The sequence below is a fragment of the Emys orbicularis genome, chromosome 7, assembly GCF_028017835.1.
Source record: "Emys orbicularis isolate rEmyOrb1 chromosome 7, rEmyOrb1.hap1, whole genome shotgun sequence".
Classification (NCBI taxonomy): Eukaryota; Metazoa; Chordata; order Testudines; family Emydidae; genus Emys; species Emys orbicularis.
The window spans coordinates 5,251,660-5,274,052 of NC_088689.1; the positions used below are offsets into that span (position 1 = coordinate 5,251,660).

At 45.3% G+C, this 22,393-nt stretch overlaps 1 protein-coding gene across 1 annotated transcript in view; it reads left to right on the plus strand.

The window, feature by feature from the left end:
* Window positions 1–22,393, plus strand: part of NEURL1 (neuralized E3 ubiquitin protein ligase 1) — a 266,866-nt gene that overhangs the window by 238,140 nt on the left and 6,333 nt on the right. Inside the window, exon 4 of the mRNA XM_065407292.1 lies at window positions 6,763–7,443. Within this exon, the coding sequence (XP_065263364.1) occupies window positions 6,763–7,443 (681 nt within the window). The remainder of the gene's footprint in view (window positions 1–6,762; window positions 7,444–22,393) is intronic.

The window sequence follows — 22,393 nt, forward strand, 5'->3', positions numbered from 1 at the left end:
ATAATTAATTTGCATATATACAGCATCTTCCATCCTCGGTCCCCTCAAAGTACTTTACAAATCGAGTTATATACCATGCACAGCAATCATTCCACCTACCACTGAAATGCAGCCACCGCTGGGCTGAAAAGGGGCAACTGTATAATACTGTGCACTACACAACTACACAACTAATTTAGGATGGGAAGCAAAGAATATCACTGAACAACTGCAAGGAGAGTTTAGCAAAGGCAGAGGTCTGAGTTGGGACTTTTAGTGAGAAAGCTGGGCTTACCATCCTACTCTTATGAGGGATGTTGGATCTTGATTGACTGCAAAGTGGCCTGTTACACAGTTTTGCTTCTCATCCAAAAGATGGGTTGCTTTTTGCCAAACCACTTAGGCCCATCTCTAACGGCCATGTTGTTTTATAGCCTGGCACATCTGCTTTATATTTCAGACACTTCCCCCTAAATTTTCAATGCGGTGCCAAACGGCTTCTTAGCCGCACAACTCCTGTGAAAGACCTTGGAGGAGGGAGTGTCCCATTGTAAGTGTTGGAATCATGCCCTTCTTCCCTGAGGGCTCCTCCCTGAGAGTTTGAGAAGGAGCTCTGGTACATTTTCTTGCTTATGAGTGGAGTCCCACATAATGGCACAAGTAGAATTGTAAAACCCCTTTTGCGGAGGCTGATTTTGAAAAGGTATATGACATTTCAGTCAATAGATGTCAGACTCAGGACTTGCAATTCCTGTTGATGTCAGTGAGCATTTTGGGGGTTCTGCAGTTCTCAGGGTTTTAGTTGCAAAAACTCCACAAGGAGATATAATGTTGAGTGAAAATATTAGTAAGACAAAATTACCAAATGAATGCAAAGGGGGGGGGGGGAGGAGAAGAAATGAAGTTAATGGGAGGAGGGAGAGCAAGAAGAACAGAAAGAACGAAGAGACGTGCAAGAAGGAATTTTTGACCCCCCCCCCTTTTTTTTTTTACTTCTGTTTCCTTCAGTGGATCACACTGATTCAAGTAAGTTCAGAGTTGATCCCTTGTACTTCATCAACAGAAAACCATGAGTGGTGTACAGATACAATGAATTTTCTCCTTGTTACCTTGCAATCTCTACACTCCTGTTTCCTATTAAGCAGTTTCATTTTATGATGCAATGTATTCTTTTACCAAAGGCCATGAGTCTGATTCCCAATGTCTTAGAGACCATTTTGTTCCAGTCCTAATACTTGAATTTCCTTTGTTCATATTAGACCCTCTTTAGATCATTACACATCATTAATACACATTGGCAGGTCATGTACTGGGATCATGTATTATTTCTAGCACCATACGTGCGCACAGTGCTTTGCAGACAAGTCAAAAGGAGAAGGTCCCTGTGCCCAAAAGCTTGCAGGTGAAGCACTTGATGCTGTGAGTTGTGGGTTGGTTCCTGGGTGCTGCAGGAAGTCAGTGGGAGCTGCAGGTGCCCCTCACCTTGGAGGATCAAGCTCTTTGGTTGACAATAGACAACGTATCAACAATGGAGAGGGTGAATGGATATAACAAAGTCACTATGTTATAAATGCTGACAATAATATGTGCCTTTTGGGTCTTGTAGCTGTAGGGTTGTTAGTTAGTGCTGTAGATTATAATTCTCTCCATGGTTGTATGTGCATCTGTATATGCATATGCAGGAGGTGTCCTTAAGAAGTCAACATTTGCCAGCAGTCAGCATGCAGAGGTAGCTGAGCTACCACATTCCCCCTATCGCTTTGAAGAGGGATGTTTGGTGGTAGATGAAGGGATGAGTAGTGGTGGAAAGCTGGCTCAAAGAAGAGCTTTCTTAGGGGGGACTTGACGGAGGGGTGTCATGGTTGACCAGGGAGCCTCTTTCAAGCCACAGCAGACAGCATGAAAAATCAGGAGCTGGCAGAGCAAGGAGGAGGAGGAGGAGATGCAGACGGAAACCAAGGCAGAGATGTAGGCGGTGCAGAGCCTGGAACGAGGATTCTGATAACCCCTCCACTTCCCCCAGCCAACTCCTTGGTTTGAAGCTTTATTAAATTAAGCTAGGGGCTACCCAGAACCCTGGGGATTTTTCTTCCAAACCATCTGCATTGGAAGCTGGAATCCCTTGAAGCCCCTTGCCTAGGGAGGGTATCACATGCTAAACAGTTGGCGTTTAGGCTGTAGTCTCTGAATCCCCGAAAGGGGAAAAACTTGCAGCAGAGAAGTGAAAGCAATCTAAAAACTTTTTCTCACCCATATCCCCTGCCCCCTTATCAGTCAGATAATTTACCCTTATCCTCTAGGAAAGAGAAAAAGGGATTTGTATGGCCCACAAATTTTGAAAAAAAACCACACCTAGAGTGCCCCAGATTCTCTCCCAGGAAAAAAAGAGCACATAGTGGAAAATCCTTTCCATGTAGAACACTGCAGTCACTTCCTACTATACAACAACAGTGATATCTGTTAGAGACGTCACTGAGAAATCCATCATCATAATTCAGTGTAGGGGTCAAACCCTGAATTCCTTGTTCATTTTGTCACCTCAGTCCTTGCTCAGGCAAAACTTACACTGACATCAATAGCATAGTAAAACCCAAGGATTCTTAAATAATGTTGCACAGTTGGCCAAACTCTTTGGGGTCCTTTGGGGATCTGAAGAAGTGGGTTTTTTACCCATGAAAGCTTATGCCCAAATAAATCTGTTAGTCTTTAAGGTGCCACTGGACTTCTCGTTGTTGTTGTTGATACAGACTAACGCGGCTACCACTCTGATATGTGGGGTGAGAGTAAGACATTGTCAGAAATGAGAAATTTCATACTGATTGGGGCAATATACTGAGGTGAAAACTAGCAGTGTCTCTACCTCACATTCCAGAATTTCACCATGTGGACTATTGTGCAATTTTATTCTCACACACACACTACACGCACACAGACACAGACACATACATTTGAAACTAAGGGTACGTCTACACTTACCGGAGGGTCCGGCGGCAGGCAATCGATGTTCTGGGATCGATTTATCGCGTCTGGTTTAGACGCGATAAATCGATCCCGGATCGATCCCGGAAGTGCTCGCCGTCGACGCCGGTACTCCAGCTCGGCGAGAGGAGTACGCGGCATCGACGGGGGAGCCTGCCTGCCGCGTCTGGACCCGCGGTAAGTTCGTACTAAGGTATTTCGAATTCAGCTACGTTATTAACGTAGCTGAATTTGCGTACCTTAGTCCGAAGTGGGGGCTTAGTGGGGACCAGGCCTAATAAACGGTCTGTCTTAAATGTTCTTAACATTCACGCTGGAGATTGGCTGTAGCAGAGAAACAAGGCTGGATCATGGACCAGTGTCTTATTAGCAGTTTGTTCTATACTACCAAAGTGAGAAATGGAGCTGCACTAAAGCAAGAAAACAATGCCTGTGTGGGATTCTGCTGACAACCGACCACCCAATGTCCTCTTTTTTGTTTGAGATTTCACCATAATGATCAGATGGAATTATTCGTTCATAACTCCACAGCTCATGAATTATTCTGCATCAGTGGTGTTCCATGCTTCATGTCAACACACTACTTACGTTCATGCAGGATGAATCTTAATATTTTAATTTCCTTATGAGGGGATTTTACAATTCTGCTGCATCATTTTCGATTGATCAAAAATCAGATCAGTAGGATCAGGCTGGCAACCCTAAAAGATCCACCCTTCTAGGTGTTCACAAATTCCTTCTATGCATTAATAATACTCCGTTCTCCTATAAACCTTTCGTCCAACAATCTTTACAATTGATCCTCACAAGCCACCCTGTGGGGTTGAGAAATGTTATTGCCATTATATGGATGGGCCACATTATATGGGGAAAACCAGCCACTGTGAGGTTGAATTGCTTGCTGAAAAACAAGTTAGTACCAGTTCAGAATAGAATGTAGCTCTGTCCAGCGTCTCAGCCACAAGACAGTCTTTCTCCCTAAACCTCCATTCAATTTTTTTGTCCAGCAGCTGAAGGGAAATGTGAAGCATCCTTGTGGAAAATAAGCTTTTTGAAACCTTGACTGCAAGCTACCCACACATCCGAGTTGTCAGCTAGGCTGCACATATGTGGTTAAGGGGAATGAAATTTAAAGGACCTTCTGTTTCTATGCACAAAGGTCTCTACCAGTTCACCTACACAGAAGAATCTGCGTCAGCTGCCAGTATTCATTTTTTCTCCTTTGTGGGTTTCCAGCCTGGAAGAGGGACAGAAGTCTGATTCTATCCAGCAGGGGCAGTGATGACATAAACACTAACCAATATAATAGAAAGCATTAGTGCAATTGCGATCTCAATTATCCAGGGTAACACCAGTTCCTGTTCTGCTTCTTTTCCTGCATTAACTGTTGGGGCTCGGAGTTGTTCCTAGGATGGGGAGGATCAATTACGTGATACAAACAGACAGTCTGTTTTTAATTTTGAATATTCCAACATTCTCTGGAAATTGCAGATTATTAAAGAGGAGACTGGAGCAATTCAGCTTAAGCAAACCAAAGAGGTTACACTGCACCCCAGCGACCTCTGGGGGTGATCTTGTTAGATCTCCCAAAATAAGCGGGGTTGAAATGGTATAAGAGATCATTGGTGAGAACCGCTATGTTGCAAGATGTGCTCTCAGTGATTCAATAGAGATGGTGTTTCTCCTTGGTGAGTCAGTACTGAACCAGTATTCTGGAGAGGTGCTAGGGGGTGCCATCCTAACAGGGGTGCCATCTTCCAGAGGACTCAAGGCCCTGGCCATGTGCTGTCGTAAAATAAATAATCTGAGGGAGAAATTTAGCAAGCACAGTCAATCTGTGGAACTCTTTGCCAGAGGATGTTGTGAAGGCCAAGACTATAACAGGGTTAAAAAAAGAACTAGATAAATTCATGGAGGATAGGTCCATCAATGGCTGTTAGCCAGGATGGGCAGGGATGGTGTCCCTAGCCTCTGTTTGCCAGAAGCTGGGAATGGGTGACAGGATGGATCATTTGACGATTACCTGTTCTGTTCATTCCCTCTGGGGCACCTGGCACTGGTCACTGTCGGAAGACAGGATACTGGGCTAGATGGACTTTTGGTCTGACCCAGTATGGCCATTCTTATGTTCTTAAGAGAGTGTTAACTCTGAGGTGCTGACTGATCAAATGTTCATTGCTGTCTCCACACCTATGTTCTTTCTCTGACTTCACCTAGTACCAGGTTTGCTTCCTGTCCTAAATTAGAATCTGGGGTTGTTGCATTTTGCTTTGCAGTTGCTCTGTTTCATCCTTGCATGTCAGTGCTGGGCTATTTTGGGGCTAAATCTTGAGGCCCTTGCTTGGGGCCAGAAGCCAGGTGTGAGTGTGCAGCGTCGGAGGATGGGTACATGGAGCCTTCCTTTGCCTCCCACCTGCTCCCCTGCACAGTGAGTTGTCCCTGTTGGGCCGAGGAGCGCAGGCGCTATTCCAAGCTAATGCTGCTGGTGATGATCGCCTTCTCGAAGGGGTTGTGATGAGAGGGCCATGGCTATGCATGGGGAATAGAGGGGTTCCTGCTGCACCCTTTCAAATGGTGATGAAGCTGCTCCCTGTGTGTGCTCCTGCAGAGCCCAAGGAGGAATTCTGGCTGAGTCAACAAAAAATCCTTCAGTGGCTTTTCTCTCAGAGTGGAGCATCCTGAGCCCACATAATTTGGACCTTGGCTTATAGCCGCAATCTGCTCTTTAATCCCTACTCAGGCAAAGCTCCAATTGAAGTGGAGAAAGGTTCCCAGGTATGGCCCACAACTGGTATAATAAGGCCTCCATCCTGCACAGATTTAGACACATGCGTAACTTTACACACACGGAATAGTTCCTGCAAGAGTTACTCATAGTTCAGAAAGTTAAGCATGGGTGGCAGGATCAGGGCTTAGGTTTGTAAATTATGTTGATTCAACATTTTTCCTCCATGTATTGCTCTTTACCATTGACAGGTAGCAACATGGTTCAGATTGTGCCAAACAGAAGTAATTTAGGTATTAAAACCAACTGGCTACATTGTTTAGCAGAGGAATTAAATTGATGATCAGCTTTTGAAGCATCAAGTGAGACGTAACAGAAAGGATAATGTGTAATTATTTTTTCTCTGTTGCATTTGAATGGCATATGCGTCTTTGTTATTTATCTGCTGGTTTGATTTTTAATTATTTGTTCTGGAGATAATGAGCGATTGTGCTGTATTTAGAGAAAATTCCTAAGCTGTGATATTATCCGCTTCTGTGCTGTCTTTCTGCAAACACGGGTAGGCTGGCGATTAATTATCGCTAGAAATATGAATTAAATTTCAAGTGGTAACAAATAACAAATAGGACTGAAATTTACAAGACTAGCATTTTGTTTTAAAATCCAAATATCTACTTAGTTACTCATTTCATGGCTCTTGCGAGAAGTGATTATAGACATGGACAAGATATAAAAGCTCAGCCTTTATAGCTATTTGATCAATAAATTCATGATGTATCTCTGCTTCCCCTCCCCAAGAAGTTCCTCTCTGTCAGTTTTTTCTATTGATTGAGTCTACCTGCATTGAGTTATATAGTGATTATGGTGGCTGGTGCTATGGGGAAAGCACAAGACTAGCACACAACTGCAAAAATATTTTATTTTATGCTCTTTTTTTTTTTTTAAAGGAAAATTTATTCGAGGCAGAAGCTCTCTGCTTTTCCCTTCAACTTATCAATCAAACCAACAGTGAGTCCTAAAATCCTGGATATTTTTATTATTTCTTGAGTGATCCTTCTCTCTCTCGTTTGGTTTCACAGACAGTGAAATTATTCCTCCCGACTGCCTGCGTCCGAGATCTTTCACTGCAATTCGCCGGCCCTCGCTGCGCAGGGAGACAGAGGACACCCGGCTCTCCGTGAGCCTCTGCGACCTCAACCTCCAGGAAGAGAACTTCCATGTGCTGGCCACCATGTGTCCCATCCCTCAGAACTCCCTCAATTCTCAGCATTCCCATCTCTTCCCATCCCAGCTCGAAAGTGACCTCCGCTTCCACCAGCTCAGGGGAGCCCATGTCAAAATCCTGGATGACCAAACTGTGGCCCGGCTGGAACATGCCCGGGAAGAGAGGACTTTGGTTTTCACCAGCAGACCCCTTAGAATCAATGAAACCATTTTTGTCAAAATTAACAAATCAAATGCCTCCCGCTCCGGCACACTGTCATACGGAGTGACCTCTTGTGACCCTAGTACTCTGAGGCCCAGTGACCTTCCTTATAACCCAGAGTCGTTGGTTGACAGGAAGGAATTCTGGGCAGTCTGTAGAGTCTTGGTGCCCCTCCAGAGTGGAGATATCTTGGGGTTTATGGTGAATTCAGAAGGCGAACTGCATTTGAGTCATAATGGTGCCAGCGCCGGCATGCAGGTCTGCGTGGACTGTTCCCAGCCCCTCTGGATGTTCTTTGGTTTACATGGAGCAGTTATGCAAATTCGAGTATTGGGTATGTTTGTCTATTTTAAAATTTCACGTGAAAAATATTGAGGAGGTCTGATTTGTGGGGGAGGGGAATTGAATTAAAAGATTAGAAGGCGATCAGCTTACTTTAGGCCACATACACAAAAAGTTTTATATCTACCCCCCTTCCACCCTCAACCCCCCCCCCCCAAGGGCTCTGTAGTTTTGTGAACCTACACCCAAGAATACTGAGTTAGAATACTGTACTTTGCATTTATATAGCACCTTTCACATAAAGATCTCCAAGCTCTTTGCAATTACAAACAAATGAATCCTCATAATCTCCTGGTGAAATAAGGAAGTGTGAGCCTTTTGCATATGGAGAAAAGGAGGTGTCATGATTTGCCCGAGGTCACATAGAAAATCTGTGGCAGAGCCTGTTCCTATGCATTAACCACAAGCCCAAACAGTCACCAGAGAAAGTCCTCCTGAATCCCTCATGTTAGATTATGCAAAGAAGTCACAGTGAAATGAACTACTGTTTCATCTTCGCATCTGAGTGCAAAGCAGAAATCCAACAAACCATGAGATGTTTACGATCCATTCTGCTTTAATTAGGCAAGCGTAAGTGATGCAGGTAAGTAAATCTTTTAAAATAGATGATCTTTATCTCAACAGTGTCCCTTTAACTGGAATGTTTCTAGGTGGAAAGTGTAGAACAAACACTGAAGGAAATATTTTGAAAGCATGGAAGTGGAAGTCTGCAGGCAAAAAATGCTTGTGCACGCACCTTTGCTTGTACACTCTTAGATTTGTGTGTGCAGGTATCTGCTGTGTGCCAGCACAAGCATTTTTGCCGGTGCAAGCTGTCTTCTTTAGCTTAGCCTTGAATGTGGACCAAGTCCTGGTCCTGCTGATGTCAGTGTCAAAACTTGCAGTGAAGTCTGTGGGAGCAAGATTTGGCCCTCAGAGAGCAGTTCCTTTGTAGTTTATATCCAATATGTAAATAACAAGGGGTTCATTTGCTAACAGTACATTCAAGATATTTAGTTAGGGACTAGTCTACAATGAAAACATACATCGGCATAGGCACGTCTCTCAGAGGTGTGAAAAATCCACACCCCCAAGAGGGAGAGCTATGCTAACCTAACCTGCTGTGTATACAGTGCTACATTGACAGAATAATTCTACTGCCTGTCAGGGAGGTGGATTAACCCCTCCCATCACTGTCGGGATTGTCTACGCTGAAGTGCGACAGTGTCACAGCTGCAGCATTTAAAGTGTAGACACAACCTAGGAAAGCACTTGTGTCTCAACCTTAGCTAAAGGGAGGCTATCTTGTAGTGCTGGACTCAGACGTTAGATGTTGCACCACTTTAGACAAAAACAATGGCAATACGCTGAATATTTAAATATTCCGTAAAGGATTTACAAATAGGTGTTAATTAAAATCCTCTAATTAGTGTCACTTTTGCTGTGGAGGGAGAAGCAGCAGTTTAAGGCTGTGCAGGCATTTGGCTTTGAAAAGTCATTTGGCTGAATTTCTTCCAAACTTCTGGTATATGATGTCAACCAAAGAATTTTTCAAATCCCCATTTGAAGCTGAATGGTTGAAAGATGCTGCTCCCGCTGTGCGCTACTTGCAGCCTGGGTAGCCTGGCTACTGGTTCACTACCATGACTAGTTCATGACACTCCCGGCTCCAGCACGGAGCTGTGAAATTGACAAGAAATCCAACAGTCGATGTAAGTACCTGCAGAGTCTACACAGACACTGCCTCGCCCGAACTACACCGACATAAGTCCTACACCTCTCGTGGAGGTGGAGTTGTTATGTCGGTGTAGTGGGGCACTTACATTGGTGGGAGCAAGGCGGCAGTGTGTATACTGACGTAATTAGGTCGACGTAAGCTGCTTTACGTCAACCTAACTCTGTAGTGTAGACCAAGCCTCAGAGACAGACAGTCCAACCGTCTCCTACTTCCTTTTACTGTCCATTCTCTTCCACTCCAATCTCCTGCCAGCCCTCCTGCTCAGGTATGAATTTAGGAACCCTGGCAGACTGCAGACCTGCATTCTGCCTATAAGTCCCTATGGGAAGTTGCGTCTCTCTTCACTCTTTCAAGGTGCATTTTAAGGGAAGATATGATTATCATAATCTATGATGGGTTGGCTAGATACCGGTTATCTTGCAAGCTCATATCTACATCTCAAGTGAATCTTGCATTTAGAATGTGCTCCTCGCGGGGGTATCTGAGTCCCAGTATAAGCATGACAGTTTTCAGAGTAAGAAATCTAATCTTTCTGCAGTGCATTACTTCACTTTTAGGAACAGATATTTTAAAAAAAGTTAGGCTTGCAATTAGATGCCTACTTTGGGCACACAATGACCGGACTGCACATGCATATAGCTAATTAATGGGATTCGTCGGTGTAATTTAGATGATTTAGTTGGTGTTGGTCCTGCTTTGAGCAGGGGGTTGGAATAGATGGCATCCTGAGGTCTCTTTCAACCCTAATATTCTATGATTCTATGATAATTACTTAATTTGAAAATATAACCCTTGCTTTTTTAAAGGCCCACTACAAAAATAATCCCTCCATCAAACAGAAAAAACAAATTGTTTTTGGAAGAGCTAGTGGCTAAACTCTCCTCCTAGGAAATGGGCATAACCCCCTTTAACGATGATTTGGGGTGAACCTGCCTACCTGTCTGCAAGGCTTTCTTTCATGGTATAGTTTGATTATAGTGACTTATTAGCAATAGGAGAAGAAATACCTTAAGTGATCTATTTAAGACTTATGAACCCTAGGCATAAGTTTTTATTACTAACATCCTGCTGTAATTAAAATGCTCAAGCATAACACATGTGACACTACCATTTATTGCTTTAACCACTATTCATCTTCTAATAGCCACTGGGATCCAATTTGATGACAGTTCCTGTGTGTGCTGTACAGAGAGCCTGGCTAGCTTTTTTCCCCAGCTAGCACATCATTCTGATAATGGTAGATCAAGCCAAAGAGACCTGGCTGGGGAATAAAGAGGATTAAATGATACTATACTTGAGCAGGGAGGTCCCATCTGGCCTGGTAGGCACAGGAAAGAAGAGAACCATCAGGCCTCCACCATGCCACAGTTTACTTTGATACCAGATCACCCGTTCTGCCAGCTGTATCATGAGCACACACGGTAACTGTCTCCTGAACGCGGTTGTAAGAGGACAAGCTAGAATTTTTTTAAACTGGAGTGTAAGTGAGGGGAGTTGTTGGCATTAATCTAATGTCCCCAAAGGAAGGATAAGGATCCCTCTGCTGGTACATCTATTGTAATGCTGGTTGACAGTAACTAGCCTCATCCAGTACAATGTTATGACATTTGCACTGCCTACATTATAAGACATGCCTAAACCATAAATGTAACTTTGCAGCCTTAGGTTGGATTGTTATAAAATGTCAGTGTTTTTAACATAGTTGGGCTGTTTATACAGAGCAGTTATCAGACTCTCACCAATACTAGCCACTTCATGATGCTCTAGTTACAGGATCAGTCATACGGATTGATCATTTCCAGGCCGGAGGATGAACTAGATGACCTAATAGAGTATTCCTATCTCTGCTTCTATGATGCCGTAGTGAATCTGAAGCGTAAGAAATGTCATTTATATCCGTCTTCTCTGGCAGTCAATGGGAAACATGCAAAAACTCTATTACGACAACAAGAAATGAAGACACAAATAGTGCCAAAAGCACCATTCTGGTTGCTTATTCTAGTGCAGTAAATATTATAAAGCAGATATAAATCTCTTCCTAGGGGTATCACTCAAGCCCTTATTAAAATAAGTAAAGCACCACCACACTGAATTAAAGGAACAAAGAGCTGTGACATTAACTCCAAAAGCTGGGAATTTAAAGTCAAGGTGTTTCATTCTCCTCTCCAGCCTTTCTGCTTTTTCTGCAATACAGATACAATTGTTCCTGGCCACTGGCAACGTCATTGCACAATTAGAAGAATTAAGAAAGGTGAATTAGAGGACTGGATGGCTCAGGAGACTGATTATTGGAGACTGACTTTTCCACCTCTAGATCAGCCATTTGACTGTGACCCATGATGATGACAAATGAAAGTCATTGCCATCTGATGACTGTAATTGCCATTACAAAGTCAACATTTACCAACAGCAGCTGTCCCACCAGTATCAGACATACCAGAGTTATTTCCTGGGCTAAGGATCGAGAAGTACTGTAGTATCATAGAAACAATTCCACATGGGGAAATCACTGCACCTGCACAGAGCTCATTATAAGGTCAAGGCCTGAGATAGGCCATTGCAGGGACTGGTGCAATAAACAGGGGCGTTGTCTTCAGTCTTTATCAACCCAGTACAATTCACTAGAACTAAATTCATCCTAGGGGAAGTAATAAAACAGAAAATTAAGATTAATTAATCTTTCAAGCAAGGAGAAAATAAATAAAACTCCAAGCACCATCACAGTTGGGCGAGAGGCTACAGGGACGTGCAATGAAAGATGTAAGGAGCTCAGAGTTCAAAGCAAAGGTGTAGAAGGCAACTGGATCACAATGTATAAGTACCTACATGGGGAAGTGATATCTGACAGTACAGACTCTCTAAAGTTGTAGACAAAGTCATAAGACAACCCAGTGGCTGGAAGCTGAAGCTAGACAAATTCAGACTGGAAATAAGGGTAATTAATTAGCCATTGGAGCAGATTATCAGAGGAGGTGGTAGATTCTTCCTCAAAGATTTGCTCTAGTTCAACCACAAATTACTGGTCTTGGTGCATGAATTTCTGGATGAAAATCTCTGGATTATGTTGTGCAGGCGGCTAAACTAGCCTATCACAATAGTCCTGTGTGACCTTAAATTCTGTGACTCTTCTCGTGTATAAGGGAGACGATCACAAAACAGAGGACTCGAATGTTACTGATCTCTAGGAGACTGAGTAGCCAAGTAGAAATGAAACACAGGCTTTGCATACCATATATGGAACCTAATGTTGTATGTTCCCCTTTCTACCCTCACCCCAACCCAGGAAAGATTCATAACAGAGAAAGGACACTGTGCTTCAATTATGAGAGAACGTTAAAAGAGGAAGAAGCAGCCCATGGGGCAACCAAAACAACCTGGAACTGAAATCTTTCACTTAGCAACTTCATTGTTTCAGGTTTAATGTTCTTGTAAAGTGGACACGACCAGCGTATTACAACAGTGATTTACTGTTCCCAGCTTTGGCTTGTAAGTGTCTTGGATCAGGCAAAGGTTTATCGAGAGCCCTGAAAGACTGAAGTGAGCCGGACTGAATATACTGGGCTGCCTTTTATATTGTAATTAATTTTAGAAAGTAAAATTGATTGACCTCAGAAGGTTTTGGAAGTTATGACTCATGTCTGGAGGAGCATAAGCTGCAGTGAGTCTCTATAGAAACTCATTGGGAAGCCAAGTGGTGGTACATTATTGTTTTTAACTTTGCTGTATCTCAGAATGAATTGCTTCCATGCAACGAATTGTTTTTGAGCTTCCCTGGGGAAGTGAACTTTGCATAGAGATCAAAGTTTCCTTGTAGGTAATTAAAAAACAAACAAGCAGGTGCTTCATTAATATATGGGTAAAAGAGGCAGTGAATGACAGTGATAATGGCATACAGAGTCTTTAGGTCATTAATTTAAATCTGGCGTAGACCATTAGTGGCTAAGGATTGTTACCATCTGATGGATGCTCAGTGGGAAGGGAGAGTTGGGATTCAGGCCAGTTATTAGTTGGCTGGTTGTATTCCATCACACAAACGTAATCATGACTGGCATTAACTGGGACCCTTATCGGCAGTGTCAGAAGAGAAGCCAGAGACTGAATAAGTTATGGCATGGGGTCCCAAAGCTTTTCTGCCTGAGGTCCACATCTTCATAGAGAGCTTGTTCCATGCAGCCACATCCCCTCCCAAGTGCAATTGAGTAAGATCTCGCAGGCAGTTATGGCAGTTGCTTACACATGGCAATTGCCTTGTGTTGGGTTATAAAGCTACGTGCACTGTCCCGTTTTGCTTTTCGTTTAGTTTTCTGTCACTTTGGTTCTGTTTCAGCTGGAAACAAGGTGGACAAGCCAGCACCATGTGACCGAGCAGCTTTTCATAGACCGTTAGTGGTCCACAAGGCACAGCGGGGTTTATGGAGACTGAACTCACTCCCTGGCTAGACACCTCCTTTCCTCACCAGGACCTCCATACCCACTGTCTTCTTGATGCATCTTCTGCATCTACCCTCCCAAAGTTTCTGGCAGAGGGAGGTTGTCCCCTCCCTTTCCTGGGGTCTTCGGGGCAGCTGGCTGACCTGATCCCCCTCTGACTCTGCAGGGGGCAGTGAAGCTGAGCCTGTCTCCCCTACAGTCCTGCTATGGTTAGACAGCCTGTCCTTCCCACCTTCCTGAGGTCCTTGTAACACTGCTGCTGGTCCTGCTGCCGCCACTGCTCTTTCCCCATTTTGGACCCCAGAAACAACCCACAATGCAGCACTTGTTCAAGAAAACATCCCCCAAAATATCCGCTAATACTGTATGTGCACAATCGTATGTTTAATTCACATGCACTTACTGCGCCTTGCATGCAGATCAGTTGTGTCTAATCGAGGATTTGTGTGTGCACTAATTGCCTATGCATCTCTGTGCTGCAGATAGTGTGTACAGTTGCTGGATAAATCGCACACCTAGGTGGGGACCGAGGACTAGAATCCTGGGTCTTCAGCACCAAAGAAACGAGTCTCTGACATGTGAGAGAAAGGAGAGCTGTGCAGTAGTAGGTCCTTACGATCTTGAGGCGCTAGCCACCAGAGGGCAACCTGATCATAGACGCAGCCAGTACATACCCTGGGCTCTGCCTTTTCGAATCTGAACCATGGGAGTCTTGTATTGCTCCGGCCATTTGGAAACGGCCAGTAATCAATCGGTTAAAATAAATACACTACAAAATACCCTACTGCTAAATGCATAACATTATTGCACAAAAATGCCTATAATGGGCCTCTTCCTTTAACAAGCATTCACTTAGGGAGCGCCCCAGAGTTTTATGGCCCATGTTTTTGATTTTGTCTATGGAAAATGGCCTCATTAAAGAGATACGGATTTAACAGCCCTGCATTCTGTGGCACTTAACTGCCTGAAGTTCTGGTGAACCGCAGGGCAAACGCCACTTTATTGCTTTAGCAGAATCCATTTGGAAGCATTTTGGGGGGTTTCTGGTGTATGTCTAAAATTTTTTAAACGTTCAACACGTCTTGGAAAGAAATTAATGTGTCAAATGCCCAGGTTGGATAAGCCCTTCCGTCAGGCTGGGTTTTATTTTTCTCAGTGAATTAGGCAGGCATTACTAATGCTAATTTGTAAGAGATCCTCAAGAGTATTGCATCCTCAATTGCTTCAGGGCGCTGCTCTGCCATTACATATGGCCCTCTGTGTACCTTCCATTTCCCCTTCATTTAAAAGTGAAATTAGCATAATGAGAAGCTGTCCTAGCACGGATCATACTAAACTGGGTAGTCGGCTTTTTAGCAACCATGCATTGGAGCAGAACAGTGACAGTGTGGGGTTTGCCTCATCATTGTCTTTCTCTCGCATCAGTGCTGGTGATGTGATAGGGAACACCATGTCTCTGTACACGTCCACAGCACCTTTCAGCCAAAGATCTCATGACTCTTTACAAACTCTAATTCACCCACCCAACACCCGTGGAGGCATGGTAGTGTTATCAATTCATGTCCCTTATACAGAGGAGGGAGCTGAGCTATAGGAAGGCTTTAGATGTGGAAGGGATTTTGGAGTTAGCGTCTCTCTTTGCCTCTGCCTCAGACTGCCTGTGTGATCTTAGATAACTCACTTCACTGCTCTGTACCTCAGTTTCCCCATTTACTTTAAAAAAGCTAGTGGGCATAATGAGAGGCCTCTGTCTGAGACCCGCAGATGACACATGTAGAGTATTACTGAGTTGCCATGTCAGTGGAAAGAACAGAGGGGTCCTGCCTCTCAGACCCTCCCCGGGCTAACTGCAGACACGCTCCTGCCCGGCATGGGTGACTGTTTGAATTCTGATCTGCCTACAGCTCACGGTGGTGCAATGTCTATTTTCCAGGAGCCCAATACAATGAGCGTGTTTCCTGGCGTGCGGAATTTGGGTGTGTGGGTTAGACACAGGACAGGGACCTGGCACTGCCTGCTGTAGCAAGTTACGTGACGTTTTGGAGCTAGGGTTCCACTCTGTCATGCTCCCCTTCGTTCACAGCCAGATCCTGTGTGTTGCTGACCCTTCTGCAGCTGTCACTGAAGCCGGTGGGAATTATAGGCACTCAGCACCTCTCAGGATGCGAGTTTAGATGAGTGCTGTTTGGAGCATATCTACTTCCCATAGATTACGACTGCGTAAAACAAACACAACTCCTTCCAGTGACAGCTGTGGGACTCAGCCTGCGCAGAAACCATATAGCACTGTAAATGCTTCCCCTTTGCACTCATTCCTCCGTGACAATGGAAATTAAGTCTTTATCACCATCCGGATAATAAAATATCCCTGGATTCAATGAGCTGTTCATAGTCAGTGATACATGGATCTCCCATATCTCACCACGCCTTTGCTTGTCTGCATTGAATAAACTGCATATGGGATAATTTACCAGCCTCTTTGAATTATGGCTCGTCTGTCATGAAAGATAAAGTCTGCATAAATCTTGGACTAACACTGGCATGAGTTAGTGATTCTGGCTACTTGCGAGAGTGACAGAATAGACTAAACTCACTGATAACACCCCGTTTTTCTTTTCTCCCAACGCAATACACGATACAAGCTCAGAGCAGCAGTGAGGAAGAGGGGAAAGTTTTCAGTGCGATTAGATGATTTCCCACCCCCCCAGCTGCCACCTCATTACTGTCAATCTCTGCTTGATGAGTGCTGAACTTTCAAGCATTGGACCTGATGGCTGTTTCCTTCTTGTTCAGAAAAGAGCATCCACCTTCACAATATTGGCGTGTCTGAGCCAAACGGCCTTTCTATGATATTCCTATGGCTATGAGGATAGGGCTGGACTTTCTGCCACAGAAAGGTGGTGATTAATCTAAGATTAGTCTTGAGAGCTCTGAAGTTAATAGTCTTTGTCATAACAAAGCAAAGCACGTGATTTTCAGGGTTTTTAAAAGCAAGACGATCCCCAAACCCCAGCTCTTGGCAGCTCAGGTTTTTTGGCTCTGAATTCTTCCATAGGAGATGAATTTTCTGTTGTATTTCCCTTCCTAACCCAGTGTCCACCTGGTATCGCTTTAAGCTGTGGATATAATCTTCCTCCACGCAGGGGTGGAGTCACTGCAGGTCCATTATGACATGGCCCATAGATGATTAGTTCTGCTAAAGCCTTATGTCCACCTGTGCCATTGAAGTCATGGAAGACAGTGGAGATGGGTAAGGAGAGAGCTGAACTGACCCCCAGAAATGTTACAGTTTTATATTGTTCTTTTGGCAGGGGAGCCTTGCCCTTGCTTTCTCCATCAATACCTCCCTTTGTCTCTCCCTGTGTGCCTGTGCTCTGGGTCCCCCCGCTTGCAATTAGCTCCTGAGGGGGTCTCATCTTAGTCTGGAGTTGACTAGTACTCTGGTCCTTCGCAAGTGTGTTCAGACCCCACTCTGTGGTTGCCCATTGTAGAGGCCCCTGGTCCTCCCAAGTCTGTTGCAGGGCTGCCTCCGGGGTTGTGATGCCTGGTATCAGCTGGGCTTTACTATTCAGAACAAGAGAGACCCCAAGGCCTCCAATGGGACTGCTTGCAGTATGTATGATTAAGCATGTGCATAGGTCTGTGGGGCTTAGCATTTATCTTCATGAATGGCATAACCCTCGAATGGTGCAGATACCCACCTACGCTGGAACAAACCCTTCCTAGGAACAGATTTTTCCAGAGAACACCTACAACTGGGGCCAGCTTTGTAAAAGAACTCAGCTCCTATTTAGGCACCAAAACAAATGGCCAAGTTTTCAAAAGAGGTAGGGGTGTGTGTGTTTGTTTTTGTTTGTTTTAGGGGAGCTGCTGAGCTCTTTTTAGAAAAATCTGGCTCCTAACAAATACACGTGAAGGGTGGGATGTCTAAAGTTATCTACACTAGTTAGGTGCCCAACTTCCATTGGACTATGGTGGATGTTAGGCAACAAACTCTTTTACGCACCTTTGAAAATCCCAGTTTAAAACTGTAGCCAAGCATCTGTTCTCCTTTGAGTCTTTGTGGATGTGGCTCCTATTTGTGGCGTGTAGGTCCCCCACTGAATGCATGATGTGCTACATGCTACAAATGGAACCCACCTGGACAAAACCTCTAGAAGAACCAGTTACAATAAGGTAGTTAACCGGTCTTTATTGGATGGGCTCTTTACACAGCCAAAGTGTTACACATGGGGGGAAAGGGCAGTCAAAGTGCCAACGACATGCACAGTGGAGACATAGCAATAGGTCATATAAGGTTGCGGTTCCCTCAAGAGTTTCTGCCTCCACCACAGATGATGAGAAAGTGGCACCCAGGGTGGATTGTTCGTTTACGACATTGTTTGGGGAAGGTCTAAACTTAGCAGGCCAGGCCAGTCCCTGGTAGTACGAGCCCATTAAAAAAACATTAATGACAGCATAAGGCTGAATTGAGATGGTGGTTTGCTGACAATCTATTATGAAAGAAGAGCTAAGTTTGAGTTTGCAGACTAGGAACATCCCTGATAAATACAGCCCTGCCGGTTGTACCATTTGGGTGTATGTTATATTTATGATGCTTGACTAACACTCATAAAAGCATGGGCAGGTAATGCAAACAACTGAAACCGAATTGACCACCTGAGCTAGTGTTTGCCAGGGGCGTTGTGTGCTGCCACAAAGCATTTACAGCATTCGATCCTGCCACAAAGCACGGAGGATCCCATGTTCACTACTGTTGTTCTTTCAGCAAAGTGGGGGGTTTGTTCCTATTTAAAAGGGAAAGCACCAGCCTATGACATAAATGTTTCTTTCCAACTTATTTTCTCTTCAAAGCAGTGTTAGTTCTAAGCATGTGGTGTTCACTTCTGTGAGGCTTCCAGGAGCGGACCCCGCTGACTTGGAGGGAGTCTTGTGCATTCGAGGCTTGTAGGTTAGGCCTTGAAGGTATACAAGGGTGTATAATGCTGTAGATAGTGATCAGCGAAAGGAGATAGTGAGTCAGTAATGATTTACATCCCTTTCCCTGTACAAGTGCTGAGTAATCTTCCCTCACCGTCCATGGATCAGTATTTACATGGCACTAGGGTGACCAGCATTTACAGACACTCTCCGTCAGTACCCGGCCCAAACCGGGGAAGCTAATGATCCAACTAGCGGATCAAATTTGGTGATGAATCCTGGTCCCGTGCTCCCTGAGTCATATTGCACATACACTAAGACCATCCTCCTACACAATGGTAGCATGTTAGGCATCACGGGCCTGGTCCCACTCCCATGCAGTGACTGGGTATCTTTCCATTGACTCTGAAGGGCTTTTGATCAAGCCACCCTAGAGCTCACTCCGTTGCCATTATCCTGGCCTCTGGGCTGGGAAATGGCCATGGCCCTCTGTGTCGGCCATTCAGGGTTAGGTACCATGGTGAGAAGTGCATTATAAAGGCTTTAGATTCATGGCAGTTACTCCACCGCCCCTTGGCCTAACCCACAAACATCCCACAGCGTCTCTACTCCCATCTGATTAAACACCTACTGAGCAGCTTTGGAAGGAATGTTTGCATGGCATATCACTATTGGTATCCAGCTGGTTTTTCTCAGTCCTTCTCAGGGGCCTGGTCAGCGATAAGCACAACAGCAAATCTCAGTGTTGGCCCATTTTTGAGTTAATTGTGAAAAGTAAGCATAGAAATAATCTTTATTTCTTTACAATGGGGCAAGTGTATTTTTCCCCCTCAATCTCACAAGGGATCTCCCTTAAACTTTCAAAATAGCCCCATCGTTCAGCTGAGATCCAGTCCAGCAAATTTCAGCCCTAAAGGAGGATCTTTTGGCAAGGTGCCACGGGGCAGGGGGAGTTTTAAATGAATCACTTTTGTAATCTTGCCTTGAGCATTCATTACCATTTAATTACTTGGCCTATGCCATTGCTAGGGCATCTGAGTGATTCGCATTGCAAAACCAACGAATACAGGAATTTGATGTGTTCATTTGTAAACAGGTTTTTATTGTGTGTCCGTTTGAGATTGATCAGCTCTTAGGAGTTAAAAGGACAATTAGATGTGTTGGTTATATCCTACATTGAGAGGAAAAGATAATTTAATGCAACAGACTCGACTTCCCATGCAATGTTATGTATTTCCCACATTTCTAGGAGTCCGTCACCATAGCATCTGGGCTCTGTTTACATACTGTATTGCTTTTGCTAAACTGTTTCCCAATTTAGGAGCCATCCTCTCCTCAAACAGTGCACCTTTCCTAACGGAGCTCAGAGCCCAGTAATAGGCAGCCAGGAGACCAATTCCCACCAGCACTTCAACAGCCACAGTCAAAAGAGAGCCTCAGCAAAGAAAAGGCTGCTTAAAACTGGGAAAAACGTAGGCTGTGACTGATCTCTGCTGAGAGTGAACCCAGCGCTTGAGGTTCCCTTTGGTGAATGCCCTGTCACTCGGATCAAAAGCCAAAGCATCCTTGTTGCCCACCGCCGGTGCATCTTGGTCAAGATTAAGTATTCTCTGCAAAATGGGTTTAGTAATGCAGTTAACAGTTATACTCTCTTCCTTCTCAGGGGTGTTGGGAGGATTCATTCATTCATTTAAAAGTTAAGAGCTTTGTGATCCTCTCTTGGAGATATTGCAGAAATGCAGAGGATAGTTATTACTTGTTGTTCCATCAGCACTGGCCTTTATCTGATACTAGTGGTTTGAAAATGGTGTCAATAAACCTACTGGTATATGGGCCTGATCCAAAGCCCACTGAAGTCAATGGGCGTCTTTTCAGCGCGTTTCGGATCAGGCCCTCCAAGCCATAATGTTAGTCGTCTCGGAGGAGAAGAATGTTCCAATATTTAGAGTTGTTCATATTTTAAAGGACCAGATCCTGCCCTCAGATGTACACAGCTGGTCCCGTAGAGTTCCATGGGAGCCATGTTCACACACACGATGGCAGGGTTTGGTCTGAAACGTACATGTGTGTTTAGAATTAGTTAGAGGCAGTTACTGTAATTCTATTATCAGAGGGGTAGCCGTGTTAGTCTGGATCTGTAAAAGCAGCAAAGAGTCCCATGGCACCTTATAGACTAACAGACGTATTGGAGCATGAGCTTTCGTGGGTGAATACGAAGAAGTGGGTATTCACCCACAAAAGCTCATGCTTCAATACGTCTGTTAGTCTATAAGGTGCCACAGGACTCTTTGCTGCTTTTGTAATTCTATTGTGTCCTGTAGTCAGGGCCGGCTCTAGGATTTTTGCCGCCCCAAGCAAAAACAATTTTGGCCGCCCCCCCCCCCCTGTTTTTTAATTATCCCACCCCCGGCCCCACCTCAACTCCTCCCCTTCCCCAAATCCCCAGCCCTGCCTCCTCCCCCCAGGCTCTCAAGCCTAGGAGGGAGGGAGGGAGGGAGGGGGAGAAGCGGCGCCCGCGCCGCGGCCACTCGGAGTCTCCCCCTCCCTCCCAGGCTCTCAAGCCTGGGAGGGAGGGCGAGTAGCGGTGCGCGAGCGGCAGCAGCAGCAGCAGAGGTGAGCTAGGGCGGCCGGGGCACATTTTTAGGGGCGGCATTCTGGCGCCGGCCATGCCGCCCCTAAAAATGTGCCGCCCCAAGCACCAGCTTGTTTTGCTGGTGCCTAGAGCCGGCCCTGCCTGTAGTGATTCTTATACCACACTCGACACTGGAATATCTGAGTGCCTTCCAGCAGTGCATTAATCGACGTGACTAGCATCTGTCACGTGTGGCTTGTTCTCTCACCGGGGCAGAAACGTGCATGATGGAGTGTCTTGTTTTGGTAGGGCTCTTTTAATAGACGGGTTGCTATATATTTATGTTGGAGAAGGTGAGGTCAAAGCAAGGTGGTGAGGTGTGTGGGAGGGTGGCCCTTAGTTCCCTGGGTGTTCGTTGCTTTGTCTCCAGCAGAGACTAGCTTTAGTCTGATTGTGGAGAGTTCTAATGTGCCAATGGATCATGGCTGTCGACTACGATCGTCTTCATTTCGTACATGGTCTGTAACACTAGAGGCTCCTCTGACCAGCCCAGGAAAAGAGCATGCAGCTGCTTGTGTTTGTTTTCAGTTTAATGAGGTGAGCTGCCGGCTGTCGTGAGGAACAAAACCTGACCTGAGCCTCATGAAGGGAATGTCATCCAGGTTGATTGGATGAGAAGCAGGGTTTTGTTTTGTAAACGCCTCTGGGTAGTGGATGTTCCCCTTTGTTGTGTGTCTAGTGACTGGGCTGTGATCTATACCCCGCTGGGCTTGTTTACAGTATATATTATCCATTAGCTCAGTTTACTGCTAGATCATCCGTCAGACTGGAGACGTCCATTGCTGGTGTCTGTGAACGTAGGCTCCGTGCAGCTCCTTCACATCCTCGAGTAGCCAGCCCTCCAGGCTCCAGTTCTGCCTTACATCTGGGCATAGGCGCCGACTCCGTGGGGGCCCCAGGGCTGGAGCACCCACGGGGAAAAAATGGTGGGTGCTGAGCACCCACCAGCAGCCCCCCCCCCATCAGCTCCTCTCCACCTCCCCAGCGCCTCCTGCCTGCCAGCGGGCCCCGTGGATCAGCGCCTGCCCCCTTCCTCCCCGCGCCTCCCAAGTCCCACCCACCGTGAACAGAATAATCTGATCACCCCACCCCCGGCATGGGCGGCACAATGGATAAAATGCGGGCTATGCTGGAGGCAACCTGATACTTCCAACCACTCCAGAGTGTTACGTTCGTGTCATGGACACACACAGCTGATCCATTCTTTCCAAGCCTGAGGAATAGGTTCTCTAGGGGGCTGAG